The sequence below is a fragment of the Corapipo altera genome, unplaced genomic scaffold (genome assembly GCF_003945725.1).
Source record: "Corapipo altera isolate COAL_440 unplaced genomic scaffold, ASM394572v1 45, whole genome shotgun sequence".
In the NCBI taxonomy this organism is placed as follows: domain Eukaryota; kingdom Metazoa; phylum Chordata; class Aves; order Passeriformes; family Pipridae; genus Corapipo; species Corapipo altera.
The window spans coordinates 14163294-14183030 of NW_020884877.1; the positions used below are offsets into that span (position 1 = coordinate 14163294).

Sequence of the window (19737 nt, forward strand, 5' to 3'; positions counted from 1 at the left end):
TTCTGGGATAAAAGGAAGACTTGGTTCAAGTGATATATTTTTTCTAAGTGTGTTTCTATAGCTTTTCAAATAAGACAAATTCTGCATTTGGATTTCCATTCTGCATTTCCTTAGATTTCAGTAATGATTGCACATAATCCAAAACCAAATGTTGTCTGTATACAATATATTTGGTAGAGTCTGTTAAAAAGTCAACAGATACATTCTGATTTAGAAAAAAAAATAACCCACAAGTTTGTAAAGGAAACATAACATTTTATGAAGTTATCAAGCAAACTTTTAATTTCTTGTTTTGAATTAAAAATTTTAGACTAAAATTGGAGTAATTTTTATGGAGCAACTCTTCAAAGTGCTGAATTACCTCAAATCCCATAGATCTCAGCAGCTGGTGAGGGGGTTAATCAGCTAGAGAAATCACATCTCTAAAAAACTGAACATTACCAGAAAGTTTATGCGTGAACAACTAAATTCTTCTGTCTAGTATACTGCATGACTGAGTCATAACCTGCAAAATCAGAGCAAAATTTAGTCTCAATCTTGTTAATTTTTCATGGCTATAAGTGATATAAGCATAAAATTAAGAAATTATATGGAAAACATTTTTAATTATGTGATGTCATTCATGTCATTCATGTCATTCATGCTCTCATTTTTTAAATGAGAACTGAGCAGGAACCAGTATAATATGTTTGGGACTTACTGGAATTTAAACTCATATGCAGAAAACTTGAGTCTCTTTGAGCAAGCCATAATGAAAATAACCCCTCAACCTATTTTTATATCAATACAACTATTAGAAGGAACCCCACCAGGGGGACAGGCAGATTTTAGCAGTATAATAGTACTTTTATTCTGTGTATTTTCTTTACATAGTTGATCTTTGGCTTGATTCATCAAATTTGAGGTTTTGTTTTCTGGCTGCTTCAGTATTGATCCTCATATCAGATTTATCTGCATTACTACTACTTGTCATTGTGGATTCCACCTCTGTGCCTTCAGCAGTCCCTCCAATGGGCCGCAGGACTTTAGTGTTCTCTTCTAGAGGGCGCTTCCAATGGGGCCTGCTTGCCATCCACAAAATAAGTAAACCAAATATGACAAGCAAAAGACCAAGACAGTTGACAAAAGTTGCTTCTGGTGGGGATGAACTGTATGCAGGATCTCTCCTTTGAAAGAGGAAAGAGAAAGGAAAAGTCAGAAAAGATTGTTTTGAAGACAATCCTGGTCCAAAACCAGCAGTCTCCTGCTGGGTAGTCTTTTTAAAACAAAACAATGTCCCAATACTAGATGCTTATTATTCTGGGCAAACAGAAGTATAGTTTCCAATTAATAACTTCAAAAACAAGTGGAAAAAATACTTACAATGAAAATAAAAGCTTTTCTGTGATTCCCATGAGAGCAGTTGCAATCACTGTTGCAAAGATGGTAAGACCCGAATAAACGTGTATTGGCATGAGAAGTGCTCGGAGATAAACTGGAGCAAAAGGCAGCAGAAAGACAGCAAAACCAAAGAAGAGCTAAACACAAAACAGATTTATAGTTAAAGTTATATAGAAAACAAGCTGCACTTCTCAAGCAGAATAAAAATAATCGTAAAAATTCCATTCTCAGATGTCTTCTGGTAAAAATTTGAAAATAATTGGCATTTCTATTTTTGAATGTGTTTCCCTTCAAAACCAAAGAAAATTCTGGATTAGCACTTAGGAAGCAGACATCAAATATTTTAAAAATAATCCTACTTAATACCAGTGTTCAAACTTATAGGTAATGCTAAAACTGCAACCAAACTAAGTACTGAAAACACAAGTTTTCAGTGTCACTAATACAATGATATCTTAAAGGTGTGGGTAGCTACTTTTTTACAGTCTCTTCAAGTCCTGTTCTCTGCTCCTGTTACAGATTTACACGTAAAGGAAGTTCAGAAGGCAGTCTAACCTTCTGACTTGAGTGAATTAAATAATTTTACTTTTTTAAAGTTTTAGTTAAATTAAAGTACATATCCTCAGAAGGGGAATAGTCTCTCAATGTATCAATCAGATGGCATTTACAGAGAAGATATGTATGAGTGGTGTCAAGTTATTGAGAGGAGATTAGTTCTCCCATTAGCACTATTTTCATGATGGAAAATAATCCATCGTGTCACATGGTTGCAGTCACAGGCTTGCCCAGACATACTGAAGTTGCATCCCTTCTTTAGTTTGTTCTACCATTACTCAGCCCTGCTGCTAAATTAGAAATAGTGCATGAATTTGTATTTCATCTTGCTTTAACTTCCTGTCTTAGTCCTTGTTTTGTCTTTCCATGACAGATTAAGGAGCCCAATACTTTCTCCCTGGGAAGCTTTTTAATACACTGTAATCAAGTCATCTCTTAATCTTCCTTAGATTTGCTAAACAGTTAGAACTTTTTAAATCTTGCACTGGAAGATAAGTTTTTCCAGCTCTCAAATTACTTTTTTTTCCTGGTCATTCTTTTTATATTTAAAAAAAAAATTATTCCACAGTATTTCATATAAGTTTTGCTAATGCCATGTTTTTCTTATTGTCACAGCTTTGTGAGAAGTCATTTTGAGATTCATGTAATTTTTGAGTACTTCATTCCAAAGACATTGTTTTCCAAGTTACAGTCTACATTTTAAATTTCTGCCCTATTCTTAAATGTATGTCTGTGTGCTATACTGTATTAACATACATTTGACATAAATACATTTACACTATTGTTCCGGGAGGCAGAGTATGTGAGCATAAGAACTGACATGCCATTTCCCTGAAATAGCTGCATTATTAGGACAAAGATTTTTATAACATTGTTCCTTCTTATTTATACTCATTCCATTAACTTTTTCACCTATAGAGAATATACTCAACAATACTGCAATATGCTTCCTATTTTTCTAAGTGTTAAAAACACTATTTCAACACTATTTCCTGTAGCTCCTAGCCTGAGCAGTGAAGGATAAAAGTCCAGAACCCAAACCCCTCAGCTGAGGATTTTCTGTGCTTGATCACAGATAATGAAGTCTTTTTTCTTTTTAGTGTTTTTGCAAAAAAAAATATTTGAAAGAACAAAATAAATTTCCATAGTGTAATAACACAATATAGGGAGTTCAGAATGTATATGCAGAAACATCACATCTGTATGTGTACTGTAAATGTCAGGGCACGCCTGGTCCTCTTCTATGCCAAATGCAAAATAATAAGTTAGCTCATTTTACATTATGATAACAGTAATTCTCTGCCAATGGGAGCAGTTAAAAGCATGCCCACAAACATCTGTCAAAGTTTTCCTGATTCAGGAAAACTGCTTAGCCAGTAGTAGCTCATTCAGATGTCAGATCCTTTAGATCTCTACTGCTTCCTGCAGCACTTGTTCTGCTGATAAACAGAACAAGGCCAGAAAGTGACTACTTAAAATTATGACAGCTGAAAAAAAAGAAAAGCAGTTATTTCATTTGAGACATCCTTAATAAAAGCTTTAACTTCAGGAGTTAACAGAGCTTAGAAACACACTGTGTAACTGTACAGTAAATAAATGGCCACTATCCCAGCAAATAAACAAAATATGCTTTAAGATGCATTTTTCTTCAAAATCAAGGATCCAGTATTTGCACATTTACATGCTAATTTACCAAATCACAGTGTAAAATGGCTATCCCAGTAGTTACGAGGTACTAGGGAGAGCCTATTGTGCCTAAATTACCTGAAACATTCCTCAAAGTTACAACCCATTTACAAATACAGTTAGATTCTGACCTGGAGAGAATAAAATATAAGAGCAGTCAGCCCGATCCAGCTGTGCAGACTGTACATGTTAGGAATGTTCTGGGCATTGTGGTATTCGAAGGCGGCTACCATAGAAACGATGGCAAGAATCAGAGCTATGGTGTTTAATCCAGCGTGTATGAACTTCATTAGAAGTTTGCTGCACTTCCAGGTCCAGGGCAATCTGTACACAATAATAGCTGAAGAAAGGACAGAAACAAGATTTTATGCCTTATAACTTCTCTCAGATGTTAAAAATTATGCATAATTCACATAGTTCCATTGTAATTACAGAAAAATCCAACCTTTAGTCCTCTATAAGTCTATTAAAAGGCTTTTTCTCATACACATAGCATAGCATATTCTGAATATACAACTGAGGTTTAAATATAGCTTTTAGGGAGACTTTTTCCTAATTAAAAAAAACGCAAATTTAAGCATGTTTCAAAAAAACCCAAAACAAAAAACAAACTAGTAAACAACTTGGTGTCATCTTTTCCTTAGTCATTAAATTGATCTAACAGGGATTCTGCATAGGATTTTGATTGTTCTCCTACTAGTCAGATTGGAGGAATAGAGCCTGATTCTTCTATTTAGAATATCTCACTTGTTGAGAATGTGTGTCAGATTATTTTCTAATATTTATTCTCTTTGCCAACTTTAGATAATGCTATTCTGTAATTATGGAAATATTTGTATGACTGTCTGTTGCATTGATATTAACATATCTACTTTAAATGGAAAAGTGCTCTTTGGCATAAGGGAATCATAACCTTACTTGTAAGAGACAAAAGCATTTGGCAAATACAACTCTTCCACCACTGGTAGATGACTGTAGGGGGGTTTTGCCTATACTTGCATTAATAACTGTAGCAGATAGTGTTTAGTCCAGTCTGAACAAAACAACAATCCAGTGTTGGATCCAGTGATCCAACACCAGATGGTCCATAAGAATAACTTAGCCTAGAGCTGCTTCTTGCCAAGTTTTCTTCAAGATCCCCCCTACCCCTTCCCTGCCACGACTGTCCCCTGCCTGTCATATGACCCAGGTGCTTTGTACAGCAGATGCAAACAGGCCAGATTAGATCAGTGAAGCCCCAGGTACATCTGATTACAAACTAGGTAGTAATTCTGGATGTGTGACAGCACATAAGTATATTTAGATAAGAGGGGTCAAATATGTATAAGGACAAGTGATAACCTGGCCAATAAAAGCTAATGTCCACATCCATAATGTCTTGGCTGAGCAAAAAGCCCCATTCAGTGATTCATCACATCCTCATTTAAGGTTTCTGCTTGTGGAATTACACTGAAATCTGTACATATAATTAGATATACTAAAACAAAAGAATAATAATGTATTCAGGTTTTTTAAAACTTCCTGTTCCAAACATAGAAATAGAAAAGTATTACCTTATAAATGCAAAAATTAGGAGTTTTCTTAAGTGATTCTCATGTGCCTTACTGATTACTCATGACTCCTCCATAACCCTAGCTTTTTAGGCAAAAAGCATTGATTGTAAACAGAATACTCTTTCTGTATGTAGTGAATAATAATAATAAATGATTAATTCATTTCAAAGTTCTGTTTACACTTTTTTTTTACTTGGATGCATGCCAGTAAATACAGTACCGCACTAAATAATTCTCAAAGAAAACACTATTCATGAGTCAAATTTCCAGACTATGATCAGATTTTAAATCAATGTATGCTTTTACATACTGTGTGAAAACGTAATAGTGGAATGAAAGTGTCCCTTTAAATATTTAAATATATTCAGCACTTAGGCAGTTCTCAGCTTTCTACTTTAAAAAGCAACAGTAGTAATTCCTACAAAATCAGGAAGAGAGAGACCTTGTTTTTAGGAAGGTTTTACTTTACTTACATATGTAAGTATGACTCAGCACACCAAGCTTACAATCACTTCCAACAGTTTCCCAAAAGTTAAATGGTAATGTTAGAATCATAGAATCATTAAGGTTGAAAAAGACCTCTCAGACCATTGAGTTCAACCACTAACCTATCACTGCCATGTTCACACTAAACCATATCCCTGAGCACCACATGTAGACGGTTTTTGAACACCTCCAGGGACAGTGATTCCACCACTTCGCTCGGCACTCTGTTCAGTACCTGACCACCCTCCAGTGAAGAAATTCTTCCAAGTGAATGGCACTGGTGCAACTGGCCATTTTCTCTTGTTACTTGGGAGATAAGATCAATCCCCACTAGCCACAGTCTCCTTTCAGGTAGTTGCAGAGAATGATAAGGTCCTCCCTGAGCCTCCTTTTCTCCAGGCTAAATGACCCCAGCTCCCTCAGCTGCTCATCAGACTTGTGCTCCAGACCCTTTACCAAGCTCTGCTGCCTGTCTCTAGACTAGTTCCAGCACCTCAATGTCTGTCTTGAATTGAGGGACCCAGAACTGAACGCAGCACTCGAGGTGCAGCCTCACCAGTGCCCAGCACAGGGAGAAAATCACTGCCCTGGTCCTGCTGGTCACAGTATTTCTGATATAGGCCAGGATTCTGTTGGCTGCCTCGGCCACCTGGGCACACTGCTGGCTCAGTTCAGCCAGCTGCCAATAATATCCTGCATTAGACTATTATTAAATCAACTTAGTGCTGATGATAATGATTTCTAATTTTGTAAAGCAGGTATGTCAAAGGGCCCCAAACAAGCCTCAACATCCCATGAGGATATTCCCGGTAAATCCTCCTTACCATATGGCCCACAGTATTGTCAATCATTTATTCAAAGTGCAGCAGAGTAATGGACTCTGTACATCCTAAAGAAAACTTCATGAGCATAGGTTTTCAGTCTTTGATCTCAGACAGTCAAGTCCAGGCTAAAATGTTTCTATAATGTTTTTCTGGTTTCATCTAGTTGATTTAACTTCACAAATCACTATCAAATTCACCAGTCCCTTGTCCACATAGTCTCAGATCTTCATCCGAGCCTTGAATTTTCTGGGCTGTTTCCCATAAACGATATGATAGAAAACCACAGAATACAGACTAATGGTCTGGACACTTGTTAACAATACCATGCATTAGTATGTTACATGCCACAGCCCAGGACATATGCAAGGTAGTACAATTTGTTTTAATCCTCTTTCTGTGAGGGCTATGTATGAAGCTACACATTGCAACTTCAGCAGATCTGACTGTTTATCAGTGTGAAAAGACACACAGTCTATTTCCCCATCACCTCTTCTGTGTGCTTTTCCCTGCCTTTCTCATAACTAGTGCTTTTTTGACCTGCCAGAGGAAACAAGACAATCTGGGGAACAGAGGGGAGAAAAGGAAGATTTGTCTTTCAGTAGTTCAAGCTCTTAAAACTTACTCAGATGTGATGTGTAATTTCATCTCAAAATTAAAGCCTTGGTTAAAAGCACATACACAGTTACAGAATTTTTAGTGGGTACATAGTAAAGCAGCCCTGTGAATAACTTTCTCTAGGTACAGCATCTCTAGTACTGTTAAGTCATTTGATAGTCTAGGCATCCTAGACTGAACTTTTTCACTCGGATCTCCTGTTTTGAGCTATGATTTCAAAACACATCACACAGGCCAGAGTGATCTTGCAACATCTTTATGTGGCATGGGACACCTTTCTTTGACAAACGTACACGGCAGAACTCTAGAGTTGGCTTTCTAGTTATTTCTGGCATGTGCTTCACGTGCTGTAGGAAGTGTCACAGATTACTCATGAGATGCCTTCCACCTTAGCAGGCACACAGAATGGCTCTGTGAGTGCACTAGGACTGCATTGCACAACACCTCAAAGCTGTCAGAAAGGAATGGTCCTCTTCACTCTGCCTGTTTCCTCTTCTGCCTTCTTGGCTGATCCTGTTGCTTACCTTTGGAAGTTCTGAATCCCCAATAGATTCTTTGGAAACCACTTCAATGCTAGAACCAAGAAGTGCCCATTTATGATTTCAAAGGGACTTAAACTAAGCTCATCAAGAGAGCGGCCTCTTCACAAGTTGCCTCTGATGAGACCCTCACAGTTCACCAGTCATTTGCCCTTCCAGTTCTTGAAAATTCTGCAGCCTATTGGATGTTAGGAGCTCCAGCATCTAACTATCTTTCCTTTGAACAAATGTTTTGTTATGTTTGAAGCAAAAGTAATCATGTGTGTCAGATAGCTCAGAGCAAGCATTATCCTTAGCTGTGATTTCAAGATGAAAGCCTATGCTTGCTTTAAAATAGATTTACACTCCTTCTCCTCGCTCTTGCACATTGTCCACCATCTCCCTTCTCCCATGTGCGGCAGTTCAGAGACCCTTCATGCAGGCAATTCAGCTTTTTATTCGAGCAAAAAATTCACTTGAGGAGTGTGTGTGTGTGTGTGTGTGTGTTAATTTTCTGCTAATTGAGTTAATTCAGTTTATGCATCTAACAAGGGCCAGCTGTCTGACAATGGCCAGAGCTGGCACAAACAGATGTGTATGAAGATGAAGTCTTAGTCAAGGAGAAAGCTGAAAGGGAGAAGTAGAGGAAAAAAGCAGAAATATTTCAACCATAGTGAGCTGTTGGACTGTCTCACCTAGGTAGGTAATTTCATCCACACAGATGAAGTTTGACTCTATAAAACCACATGGTGATGTGGTAGACTTGAATTTTTCCTTCTCTTTTCTGTGTAAGCACTCTTAAGTAACATTCTTATCGTATTCCTTTATTAATGTACTGCTGATGTTAAGCTACTGATGATGTTAAGCTACACTCTCATGTATTAAGACCATTTAAAATACAAGTTATATGATTTTTATAAATCATCTATGATGAGGAATATTAATTTTCCAAGCACCTTCCAAGATTTAGTGTCAATCTACAACTTTATTGTATAGAGCATACATGTGACTCATAAGCAGCAGAAGACTGATCTGAGGATGGAAGACCGACTACCCCACCTTCCTTGTTCTGACTCACTCTTTTATTCAATCTTCCACACCCCAAAAGCCACCACGCTGCTTTTCAGTCTGCAACAGAGATTGTCACCTCTTTGTAGAAAAAAAAAGATATTCTTTTATAAGGTGAGTAATGGGAAATTCTCAAAAACCATTTACACCACATTATATCTTGATGGCTTTCTTAATTATTCTTATGAGAGGACTAATCATTCGCAGGCCAAACATGAACTATCATGCAAATATTCCTTTGGATCATGTTCTGAGTCTGCAGTCACTGTTCAACAATTGCACATGTGAATTTATTAATTTATTTAACCCATTCTATCACACTACTATTCCTTCAAGCTCTTCTTAAAACTCATCTTTTCATCATTTTTTTTTCTTTTTTTCAAAAATGTTGCTGTACTAATATGCACACAGTTTTATTGCCTGCGTTTTTCTCACTTTAAGTCTAGGAAATCTTGTGGACAATTACTGTGCACTGATAGTGTTTTGTCAGGTATCATTTACCCATAGGTGCTGATCCACAAATATTAAATCTTAATATTACCATGCCTACAGCTTTTCCACTTGATTGACAAGATATATACAACACTTTTATTAGGGCACATCTACTTCCCAGTATGCACATTATATTATAGTCATCTCTTCTACCTCCTACAGACAATACAATATTTCTATCCTTTGTATAGACTAATAAACTCAAGAAACAATTGGTTTTGTTATTATTTAAAATCCTCCACAAAAATTTAAGCAAGATTTTTTTAGATACTCCTACTTTTAACTACTTAAAGACTTGTGTTTCTTGTGTGTTTCCAAAGAGGTACCTGATTTCCCAGTCTCATCCAAATTACTTTGAATTCAGTGGCAGACTTTTGTCAGTCAAATTTGAATCAGATTCACAGTGGTCTCTTATCTGTTGATATTTTATCTGATTTACTACAATACTCCTTCAGTCTCTAACTTTGCTTTTCATGTTGTATAACAGGATTTCCTCCGTAAATAATGATCTAAGTGAATTCCTTGTATATGTGGGGGTTTTAACTATGGTAAACCTCCATTTACTTTACATATATCCAGAAGGTTTGAGACAACACCCTTTCTCTGTGACACAGGGGAAAAAACTGAGTTTCAGAGGAAAAAAAAATAGAAAACACATAGGAAAAAGCTGCAGAAAATCTCTCCCTATTTTCTTTAAAAATGCTATGCTTATATAAAAAAAACCAGTAGCTTAAGCACAGTAAGTAGTATAGATCTTAGTGAAGTCAACAGGTGAATTTCATTGCTTATTTATAGCCTGAAATTACACTTCCTATTGAGCAATATTTTGTAGAACAAGCTCGAAGTACTGTTTATTGCTCAATAGTACTTTGTAACTTGAAGCCACAAAACTGAGAATACCACCACTCCCAGTGAAAAAAAAAATTTACAGTGTATGTTCAAATTACAACATTCCCTTCACCTCCGGAACTAGACAGCCTTCGGCATCTTCCAACCTCTTGACTGGCTGGGCTCCTGCTGGAGAGCAAGCAAGCACACGAGATGCATACAACATGTTCCACTGAAATGAATGCTGGACGAATGCAATATATCATTCAGTAATGAAGCAAATGTAAATAAGGTTATTAAAAATTAAATTCCAAGTTTGTCTAGATAAAATTTGAGTTTATATTCTATTACAAAGAAGAAATACTCCTGCTTACAATTATAGTCTAAGTCGCCAGAGGTTCTTCCTTCCTTAAAAACAATGAAATCTTCCCTGTCCTCTCCCCTCAAAACTCAGTGGTAATATTGTGGGAGCATTTCCACTGTTCTATGCAGTATTTATTTGCCCTTTGTGGGGCGGTTACTAATGTTTCACTTAGTTCTCCACATACTGAAATTAGCAAGATTTGTGTCACTGAGTTTATAAAAACATTACTGTTGGATGCTGTTCTCTCTGCCAGATTTTCCCATTACTTTTTAATGCCATTAGCATAAATTTACACTCCCAAATTTCAGGATTTTAAAGGTACAGTGTAGTGATGTTATTTTTTGCAATATTTAGCTCTGGTTAGAATATATTCACAGGGTAAATAAGCACTTCTGTGGCGCTCTCTCATTATCTGCATTTCAAACTTTACAGAAAGCATTGTATATTTCTTTCCTAAATTGACAGTTTAGCAACTACAGTGTGTTTAATTTAGTTGATTTATTGGAATTACCCAACGATGCCAACAGCAAAACACAGTTCCAACTCCCGTATTCCTGCTGGCCTCAAGGAACAACCCTTGCACAGAAGACCCAACACACTAATTGTGTGGGATGGAAAAAATGATACTGTTCATTTTCTAAGTGTAATGGGAAACAGTTAAATGTCAGTACAAGGCTGAACTCTGTGAAGTCAAATGTTCATACACTCTATAAGCAACAAAACAAAACAAAAAAGCAACACTGCATCATAATAATTGCATGCTATTTAGGTAACAAAATTAAGAATTAATTTAAAATATATATTTTACAAAACGACTTATGCTAAGTCTGGGCTGAAGAACTGCATTTTAATGGTGCTATATTTTCTCTGGCACAAACCCCATTCCTGGATCAAGCTTCTGTGGTATTGAACTTTCCTTTCTCCTCTCGGGACATGGGAGAGAGCCAAAAGAGAAACTTTCCTAGGGCAGCATTTCTGGCATTTAGATTCTCAACCTGCATAAATTCAGGCTGCCTAGGAAAACACACCTCTCAAATATTACTCAAAGTACACAGCAATCCTAGGCCAGGGTAAACAAGGTCCTACAGGAAAAAGAAAGCCCAAACCGATACGTAGCAGTTTTGGCTTATTACAAGGGACTCTTTGTCCCTTCTCGGGGAGTGCTGGCTTCCCTGAACCGCTCCGTCCGTGCACCAAGGACCAGCCGCAGCGCTCCCGCTGTCACCCGCTATCGCCCGGGGGCCGCCCCGGGGCTCCGCCCGCCGCCCCCGCCAGGCTCCTCCGCAGCCCCGCGCCCACCCGCCCCGGCCCTCTCCGCGTCAGCCCCGGACCCGGGCCCCCGACGCACCAATGCCCTGGATGAAGACGAAGCCCGTGACGAGGAGGACGGGGTGCCAGTTGAACTCTCCCGCGCCGCCGTCCCAGCTCAGCCCCTCGCGGTAGTGGAAGACCCAGACGAAGGAGAGGATGACGGACACGAAGCCGACCAGCAGCGCGGAGGCCAGCAGCGCCAAGAATCGCCCGTAGTCCTCCATCTTCCGCGCCCCGAGTGCAGCAGCGAGCGCCGCGGAGTAGGGGCGGGCCGGCGGCCGGGCGGGGTCGAGGTCGGGCCCGGCGGGGATGGGACGGGACGGGACGGGACGGGGAGCTGCAGGGTCGGGAGCAGGGCAGCACGCCGCGCCCTTCCGCGCCCCTCCGCCCTGCGCGCCGGCCGCCCGGCGTCCCGCGGCCGTCTCAGCGCTGCTTTTTACGAGGAACGTATTGCCATTTTTTTTTTTTTTAAGTTTTCACAAGCTCTGAGTGTGCCCTCGGATTCAGAACCGCGCCTTAGAAAAGAATTTTCTGTGTCAGCCTGTCCCTTTCCAGGGTGGCGGCCCCACTGCGCTCCCCCCAGCAGCGGAGTAAAGGAGCTGATAGTCGGGGGTTTTGTGGGGGAGCCCGTAGTGGACGTTGGGGAATTTAGAGACCTGCCATAAAGATAAGCCACTACAGCCATAAGGACTTACAGATAAAGCAGGAGCGCTGCTGTGACGAAGAGGCAGACAGAGCATACAGAAAATATAGAGTTGGAGGAGCGCACTTAAAGATACTGATGGATTTGGCTGTACTTGGAGCACGGCTTGCCATCATGATCGTCCCCTTCCAACTGGATTCGAGTGCTGCAAATGTAGAACAGATGCTAACCGGTTTCACATATGGAGTCTGGCCTAAGTATGCAGGAGGATGTGGACATTGTTCTGTTGAATAGCATAAATATATCAAATGTCCAGTAGCTAAGAAGGGGAGTGCATGAAACTTAAGACAATTCCAACAGGTATGGAAGGACCCATTGCAGGGAAGTTAGAGAGGAAAAGAGAAGGAAATAAAACAGAATTGCAGAAGAGACAACAGGCAGCACCTGCCAGAAATATAACATGATAGATTAGACCAGTTTTTTCAAATCATGTATTCAGTCACTTTTTGCTTTGCTTAAGAACATTCAGCTGGCTCTGAAGACTGTCAAATGCAGTAGCGATACTGAAAAGCGACAAACAAACTTGTTAACTCCTATTTGTAGGTATTAAAAAGCAGCATGCTGGATGTTCAGAGGACAGCTCCTCTAATCAAATGTGCCAAATGACAGACAGACAGGGCTTTTTATTGCATATTACATATTCATTAGATATTCTCGCTTAATACAGTGTCATTAGTTTGCTTTGCATAGTCACCCCCCCATAGTCAGCACCCTTGTTTGGTCCTGCTGAATCTTCTTCATTGTCTTGACCTCAGTTCTTGAGCAGGCACAGCATCATTGTGTTTCACCACCAAAAACAGTAACGTTTATTCTTTATCTTATTTGAGTATGCAGAGCTTAGTTTACATCCTATTTGTTTGAGTACATCCCTCATCTAATTCTCTAGGATTCTCTGAGATTATATTGTTCCTTATTTGGGCATTCCGGAGTGCTGTGAACAGTGTTTCTGTTTCTCCTGTCAGTAGGAGGCTATGCCCAAACATATATTCAGCACTACTTTCTGGTATTTGATTAGCTTACTTTTAAAATATACATATAGTATCGAAATACATATGATATGACTTAGAAATTCATTAACTGATTGAGAGAAAAAATATTTTTTTTTTACTCTGGCTAGTCTTTGAGCTGTCTGGTGTCTCACACTCAAATTGAGGCCTAAAAAAATGAAAGGAAACAGTTTTATGGAACTTAAAATAGTTTCAGGAGAATACTGCCAATTCAAACACTGTACTTATGAAAGTGCTGGAAACATTTACATAGAGACATGAAGACCAGGCCAGATTGGAAGAGGATGCAAATATATTTCTTCATTATTCTCTCTAATCTCTTAAAAATAGATGCTGGGCTCTGACATTTTAAAGAAAAGCTTCACTTGGGCATCAATTGTTTACAGATGTTTAGCTTTAATTTGCATGGATTTGGTGTGACCTGCCCTCAGGATGTAAGTGGTTGCTCATTCTAGTCACAATGGGAACTAGAACTGATAACACTGATACCATTAAGTTTCACAAATCACAGCATCTCTGAGAAGCAAAGATCTAAGCCCTAAATCTTCTGATGAATGCACTTTCAAGGACGCTGTGATTAGCTTATGAGGCACAAAGGTCATCTCAATATTATGGTCATAAAAATTTTACTAAGTTTTTTATGGATTGTTAAATGAAGTGAATCTTTTTATTCTTTATGTGCAAACCAGCATATAGTAAAACCATAGCTCTGCCTACTTGTACACAAAAAATATCATGTGGGTTAAACAAAATGGTATTTATGAGCTATCAGTTTTGGGGTATTTTTCTATAATTATTTGGAATTCTTTACTCACCATCTTTTGAACAATCAATCTTTGTTATATTTTTTGAAAAATAGCATTTACTTAAAGAGTATTGTAAAACCTTCAGATTGATGTTGAAATTTTACAGATAGCAAAGCATTGTTTTTATGGTGCTTGTCAGTTCCATGCAAGGAATTGCAAAAATATTACATAAAATTCCAAAAAAAGGATTCACAGGCTCCAAAATGTGTCCATTCTTTTCCAGTTATATGGCGTGGTCTAATAAAATTACTCTTGTCTCTGTAAAGCCTAAAAACTGATGCAAATATTTATTTTGATTTACCTTCTATGAACCTAAATCTCCCAACTGCAAAATACTTCAAGTTCCCACTGATTTCGACAAGCTTTCATTACATCCAGTGCCCCAACAGTCCCATATAGATACCTTCTACCCAAGTGGATTTTACTTATACCTAAAACTATATTTCTCAGAAGGCTTTCATGAATTCCTATAGCTCAAACCAGTTTACCCTGTTAAGCAGCAAATAACAAGATCAAACGCAAAATCTTATTGAACTGAAAAATGAGGCCCAGTTTTGCCAACTAACCACGGATGAATATTTTGAAAACAGAATTAAAGAAATGTGAAAGCTTACAGATTGCTACGTAAACCAAACCAGAACAAACTGCAAAATAAATTCTTAGACAAAGTGAAATGTTCTTTACGGAACATCTGTAATACAAAGAGGATTAGTAACTCCTACCTGTATTTCTCCTTGTTTCCTGTTCTTCCGCCTCTTCTTGCCCACCTGATGCAAATGTCAGATTGGTCTTGAATCAGAAGCAATCCTTAGCACAGCTACAATGTCCAAGTGGATTCCATGTTTACATGGGAGTGGGAACTCAACGTGATACAGCTAACTGCTGAGTGCTGAATGATTCATTTGATAATCTCTTGGGAGAGAAGGGCAGGATGGGCACTCTTTTAATACTCAAAGCAGATCTTATCAAGAAAAGTCAATCCTTCCTTATCTTTTCATTTCCTAGGCACTGACTGGGAAATTCCACCTTGGCATCTGCACACCTGTGCTTATCAAATACAAACAGAATCATAGAATCAGCTGGGTTGGATGGGATGTCTGAGATCATTAAGTCCAACCCTTGGTCCACTACTGCCATGGTTGCTAGACCATGGCGCTAAGTGCCACATCCAGTCTCATCTGAAAAACCTCCAGGGATGGAGAATCCACCACTTCCCTGGGCAGCCCATTCCAATGCCTGATTACCCTTTGTGTAAAGAATTTCTTCCTAATATATAACCTAAACCTCCCCTGGCACAGCTGAAGACCGTGTCCTCTTGTCTTGCTGGTAGTTGCCTGGGAGAAGAGACCGATGCCCACCTGGCTCCAACCTCCTTTCAGGGAGCTGTAGAGAGTGAGGAGGTCTCCCCTGAGCCTCCTCTTCTCCAGGCTGAACAGCCCCAGCTCCCTCAGCCTCTCCTCATAGGACTTGTGCTCAAGTCCCTTCACCAGCCTTGTTGCTCTTCTCTGGACCTGTGCCAGCACCTCAATGTCCTTCCTGAACTGAGGGGCCCAGAACTGGACACAGCACTCCAGGTGTGGCCTCACCAGCGCTGAGTACAGGGGAAGAATCACTTCCCTGGTCCTGTTGGCCACACTGTTCCTGATCCAGGCCAGGATGCCACTGGCCTTCCTGGCCACCTGAGCACACTGCTGGCTCATGTTCAGCTTCCTGTCAATCCAAACTCCCAGGTCCCTTTCTGTCTGGCTGCTCTCCAGCCGCTCTGTGCCCAGCCTGTAGCGCTGCAGGGGGTTGTTGTGGCCTTGTTGAACCTCATCCCGTTGGAATCAGCCCAACTCTCCAGCCTGTCCAGGTCCCTCTGCAGAGCCCTCCTGCCTTCCAGCTGATTGACACTTCCCCCCAACTTAGTGTCATCTGCAAATTTGCTGATGGTGGACTCAATCCCCTCATCTAAATCATTGATAAAGATATTAAACAGAACTGGGCCCAACACTGATCCCTGGCGGACACCACTAGTGACCAGCCACCAACTGGATGCAGCCCCATTCACCACCACTCTCTGGGCCCGGCCCTCCAGCCAGTTCCTAACCCAGCACAGAGTGCCCCTGTCCAAGCTGAGGGCTACCAGCTTTTCCAGGAGTATGCTGTGGGAGAGGGTGTCAAAGGCTTTGCTGAAGTCCAGGTAGACACATCCACAGCCTTCCCCTCATCCACCAGGTGGGTCACCTGATCATAAAAGGAGATCAGGTTGGTCAGACAGGATCCTAAACCCATGCTGGCTGGGTCTGATCCTTTGTCCATCCTGTAGGTGCTGTGTGATTGCACTGAGGATGATCTGCTCCATAACCTTGCCAGGCACTGAGGTCAGGCTGACGGACCTGTAGTTTCCCGGGTCCTTCTTCCACCCCTTTTTGTGGATCAGCGTGACATTTGCCAACTTTCAATCATCTGGTACCTCCCCAGTGAGCCAAGACTGCTGGTAAATGATGGAGAGCGGCTTGGCGAGCTCTTCCGCCAGCTCCCTCATCACCCTTGGGTGGATCCCATCTGGTCCCACAGAATTGTGGGGATCCAAGTGGCTCAGTAGGTCACTAACTGTTTCCTCCTGGATTACAGGGGAGCTATTCAGGTTCTTATCTCTTTCTACAAGCTCCAGAAGCCAGCTGTCCTCAGGACAACCTTTCTTACTGTTGAAAACTGAGGTAAACTGAGGTAAAGAAGGTGTTTCCTCATCTTTGATAACTATATTCCCACTTGTGTCCAATAAAGAATGGAGGTTTTCCTTGCCCCTCCTTTTGCTCTTGATGTATCTGTAGAAGGACTTTTTGTTATCCTTCACAGAATTGGTGAGATTAAGTTCAAGTCATGCCTTTGTCTCTCTAATTTTCTTTCTGCATGACCTAACTATATTCCTAAACTCTTCCTGAGTAGCCAGCCCTTTTTTCCATAATCGGTAGGCTCTCTTCTTTACCCTAATTTCCTTCAAACTCTCCCTGTTCAGCCAGACCAGTTGTCTTCCCTGTCGGCTTGCCTTTCAGCACACTGGGACAGCCTGCTCCTGTCCTTTCAAGACTTCCTTCTTGAAGCATGTCCATCCCTCCTGGACCCCTTTGTTTTCAAGGGTTGTTTCCCAGGGTACCCTCTGAACCAGTCTTCTGAATAGGCCAAAATCTGCCCTGTGGAAGTCCAGTGTAGAGGTTTTATTGATGGCCCTTCTTGCATCCCTGAGTATTGAAAACTATTATTTCATGGTCACTGTGCCCCAGACGGCCTCCAACCACCACATCTCCCACCAGCCCCTCTCTGTTTGTGAACAGAAGGTCTAGTGGGGCCCCATCTCTGGTAGGCTCATTTACCAGCTGGAGCAGGAAATTATCCTCTATACACTGTAGGAATCTCCTAGACTGCCTCTTCTCCGCTGCGTGGAGTTCCCAGCAGACATCCGGCAGGTTAAAGTCACCCACGAGAATGAGGGCTGGCGATTTTGAGACATCTGCCAGCTGCTTGTAGAATAATTCATCACCCTCATCATCCTGGTTGGGTGGTCTGCAACAGACTCCCACCAGCATGTCAGCCTTGTTGGCCTTCCCCCTGATTTTGATCCACAGGCACTCAACCTTATTGTTACTGACTTCAACTGATTTTGTTGAAGTAGAAATGCTGGAAGTAGGCTGCATTAGTCCACAAAACAAAATGTTTCTAAGACAGTCATAAAATCAAGCCAGCTTCCAGGCAGCACAAAGAAGGGCAGTGGCATTATAAAGGGGTAAACTAGGAAGGGCGTAGTGTCAACATTCAGTTTACTAGATCTCCAATGCCCCAGAGCATGGAAATGTGCTGCGACCACGTGCAAGGTGCATGTTAGAGGCAGCCAACACACACATTACATACCCAAGGTTGAGACTAACCTCAGATATAATCAGGAAAACTGCTCGTGTATGAGTCTAAATGTGGAGCATCCAAGCCAACATGTTCACAGAATAACTTTCCTGTCTGTCTGCTGGCAAATAGCTCTCACTGGGGGCTGTCTGGAGAGCCTGCAGTCCTATCATGTGGAATGCATTGCTTCTCCTGCAGCATCTCAAGTAAGCCAGAGCTCTTTAACCACCCAGTGGAGTAATACCAGTGAATTTTAGATTCGCATTCCATGTTTCCTTTTTCTCTTCCTGAGAAGAATGTGCACTTACTCTTCCTTAAAAATATATTCCCAAGAACTCAGTTTCCTTCTCCACACAGGCAGGAACAAGGCATTTGTACTCCCAGTTTACTAAACGAGTTATTAAGCTATACCAAGCAGCTCTTAACAATTGCATCATTGTAATTCTTCACTCAACTAGGATACCTAGTTCTTTGTATTAAAAAAAAGAAACCCAGCCTATTTTTGCAGTTCATGTAATCTTTTGTTAGCCGAAGAAAACGCTTTAACTACTTTAAATTTGTTCAATCTATAAACATTAGAATGCATTGACATAAAATTGTTTTGGAGCTCCTGAAGGTTATTTGGGTCATCAGTTTGTAACTTCAGTAAAGCAGAAATAAATACTAAAGTTATAATTGCATAAATGCCAAGTGTAGCAACCAGAGAGCTTCAAGTGATCCTCTCTGAAAATCTAAGCTTGTGAAACAGCTGCAAAAAAATATGTTCCCTTAAATATCTCTAACATTGATTTAAATACTGGAATTCTTGTTTCCTTCTTTTAGTACTCATAACATATCAGTCTGTGTATCAGAGACACCTGAAATCATGTTGACTCAATGCAATTATTATTGGTGAGCCATTGCAACATACATATCAGATCAACTCACACATCTTCCAGAAAAAAAAAGCTCTTTAAAAGTTTTGTACTGTGGCTGTAGCAATACTTGGCGGTCAGGAAAGAACTCAGTTGCTGTTCCATGTTCTTTTGTGGTTCAGACTTAGAAAACCATATTTTTCCTACCTTTTCCCCTTTTTTGTTCTTATCATTTAGATTTTGTTCATTCTGGCAACAGCAAAAAGCTTGTATCATACAACACTACATGAAATCCAACGTGACTTCACTAGTTTGTGATCTTTTTACTTCCTAGACCAACATTTTGCCATTTGCAGGCAGAGTGCCCAGAGATCTTGCTTTGAGCAGCTGACAGCAGTTCCTCCCAACTGTTCTTTCAGGAAACAGCCTACATGCCACCCTATGCAGATGTCCTTTCTAGCAGGTATTCCTATTAACAATCTTTATCATAACTGGGAAGCAAATTAATTTATTAGTTGTTCCATCATGTGGGATAGCTGTTACAGCTCCATAAGGAAAACAAATCTCTTGCTGGTGAGTTTTTGGCAGTCTTCAGTTAACGTTAAGTAATATAAATGGTATTTTTCTCAATAACAAAAGGAAAATAAAATACAAAATGGGAATAAAATGAGCAAGAAACTGTGCTGCTAAAGTAACTGGACATATCCAGAAACAAACAAACAAAAGAATAAAGAAACATTTCTCCACATTGAAAATGCAGAAAGTTTGGATGAAATCACCTAACTGGCAAAAGTGAGTAAGATCCCTT

The 19737-nt window shown here is 40.2% G+C and overlaps 1 protein-coding gene across 2 annotated transcripts in view; it reads right to left on the reverse strand.

Annotated features, from left to right (window-relative positions):
• Positions 1-149: 149 nt before the first annotated feature.
• The window catches only part of DCAF17 (DDB1 and CUL4 associated factor 17), a 38945-nt gene continuing 19357 nt past the window's right edge, over positions 150-19737 (reverse strand). Inside the window, exons 1-4 of one of the 2 annotated variants that reach the window (XM_027637291.1) lie at positions 11718-11985; positions 3753-3961; positions 1363-1517; positions 150-1166 (exon numbers count right to left, since the gene is read on the reverse strand). In XM_027637291.1, coding sequence (XP_027493092.1) covers positions 866-1166; positions 1363-1517; positions 3753-3961; positions 11718-11904 — 852 coding nt within the window. In that variant the 5' untranslated portion in view covers positions 11905-11985 and the 3' untranslated portion in view covers positions 150-865. Of the gene's footprint in view, positions 1167-1362; positions 1518-3752; positions 3962-11717; positions 11986-19737 lie in introns of those variants that run through there. The other variant, XM_027637287.1, reaches the window with a different exon arrangement.